Source organism: Austrofundulus limnaeus, unplaced genomic scaffold (assembly GCF_001266775.1).
Source record: "Austrofundulus limnaeus strain Quisiro unplaced genomic scaffold, Austrofundulus_limnaeus-1.0 Scaffold298, whole genome shotgun sequence".
Taxonomy (NCBI): domain Eukaryota; kingdom Metazoa; phylum Chordata; class Actinopteri; order Cyprinodontiformes; family Rivulidae; genus Austrofundulus; species Austrofundulus limnaeus.
In genome coordinates, this window is record NW_013952700.1 from 531,441 (window position 1) to 533,404 (window position 1,964).

The 1,964-nt window shown below is 37.2% G+C and overlaps 1 protein-coding gene across 1 annotated transcript in view; it reads left to right on the forward strand.

The window, feature by feature from the left end:
* Nucleotides 1-1,964, forward strand: part of hspa9 (heat shock protein 9) — a 23,228-nt gene that overhangs the window by 11,121 nt on the left and 10,143 nt on the right. The window contains exons 5-6 of the mRNA XM_014021586.1: nucleotides 1,141-1,265; nucleotides 1,354-1,427. Of these exons, the coding sequence (XP_013877040.1) occupies nucleotides 1,141-1,265; nucleotides 1,354-1,427 (199 nt within the window). The remainder of the gene's footprint in view (nucleotides 1-1,140; nucleotides 1,266-1,353; nucleotides 1,428-1,964) is intronic.

The following is a 1,964-nucleotide window of genomic DNA, read 5'->3' on the forward strand; positions in this document are numbered from 1 at the left end:
AAAATGGCTCCGTCCGTGTTAAAATATATTTTAAAAAATTTACAAAACTAAACAGCCTACAGTATTTTTAGTCTTTATTTTACAGTTAAAATAAATATTTGTCAAATAAATTTTAATGTTACAATTAATTGTGGATCCCTTTAACTATATTTTGAGTAAAAAAAAAGGAAAAACATCATTGTTAAAGTTCAACACATAATTCATGTGAATAAAATAAAACTTGGGTTTTTTTAAGAGTGTTTTTAATATTCCCAGGGCGGAACCAAAGTTTTGTGTTTAAGTCCGTTCGGTTTTATTGTTACACACTGCTTCGTCGGGGGCAGCGTGGTTTGTCAGAACGAGAGAGAGATGAAGAGAGAAGCCGAGCGGTGGTGTGAAGAGTACTGTCATGAAAAATATTTATTTACGAAGTACCTTCATTCTTGGACCACGTATTTCTGTCTTTGTTAAATAAATATTTCCATAACCAGAGATGTTTTTCTTAACCCCCTCAAAGTAAATGAAACCAGTGAGGTTTGAAAATCTCCTCCTTTGACATTATGATATTAAGTTCCTAATGGCTGTTTTACTGAGAGTTTTTCTTCTATGTGCGTGTGTCTAAAGATAACAGCCATTTGTGTTTAAGAAATTAAGTTGTAAAGCTCTGTGTTCTAAAATTTGTATTTCTCTGAGAATGCCTTACTGTATGGAAATTAATATTTTATGTTATTTATACAGTTCTCATGGCATGGTTGCCTGTGCGTATATGCAAATAAATGCCAGTAAACCTGAAGAACACCTTGTGTCCGTTACTCAACTTGGAGGGAGTTACAGATATTTTATCCCTAATCTTAAATGTTGTCCTTAAAGTAAATGTTATTAATAAAAAATTGATCACCTTTTAGTTTAAAATCTGTTCTGAGGGCCAAAAAAAATTGACACACTGAAACCAGTGACTGTCAATATAAAAGCAAATTTGATACCTTTTTATATTTTTGTACTTTGAAATTGTGGTATTTTTGCTCAAAGTACTCATCCCATCAGGATCTTATACCGTCCTACTCCTAGTTAGATGTGAGGTTTTATTTTTACAACCTGGGTTTTTCTTTGAGCTGAAATGGTGCACACAGTTAMACATGTTTCATGTTGAATTTCTAACAGGAAACATGTCCCATACAAGATTGTTCGTGCCTCTAATGGGGACGCCTGGGTGGAGGCCCATGGGAAAATGTACTCCCCAAGTCAAGTTGGAGCCTTTGTCCTTATGAAGATGAAGGAGACTGGAGGTATGAGATTTGCATCTAAATTTTTATGTATTATGTATTCTTTACAGGAGCAATGTTTGTGGACTTTGAAATGTTTTTTTTTTTGTAGAGAACTACCTGGGCAACAAAGTGAAGAATGCTGTCATCACTGTACCAGCGTACTTCAATGACTCTCAAAGACAGGTACCACATATGTACAGTGTATACTCTGTTTCCGTTTCTTTTTGGTCCAGTTTTCGTCACACCATCTTTTTAAGACTGGACACCTGTGTGAACCCTCTTCCACTTTGGCCTTGCTTGCTCGAAAAGTCGTATCTCACACCAAAAGGTCTGAAGTGTTGCTGCATCAAGCCAGCAGTATGGTCGCTCTGCAGGCGACTGGACGGCACACTGTCACGTGGTTGTTTGGCGTTTGTTTTCACACACACCTTTCATAGTTCCTGAGACACCCCGCGCCGAGCTGCTGGGAAACCCCTCCCGCTGCAGCATACATCACTGCATGGAGTTTATTCCCGCTGGAGTCTACAATGCGGAAAAAAAAGTCTTGAGACTCGTCACCCAACGTTTAAGCTCCAAAGTTTTTATCAGTCAGACTTCCACTTTGCAAATTGTCTGCTGTATCTCCTTTTATGAGTTTTTGGCCGTTTGACTATCTTTATACAGTGGTTTGCAAAAGTATTCATACCCCTTGAACTTTTCCATATTTTGTCACATTACAAC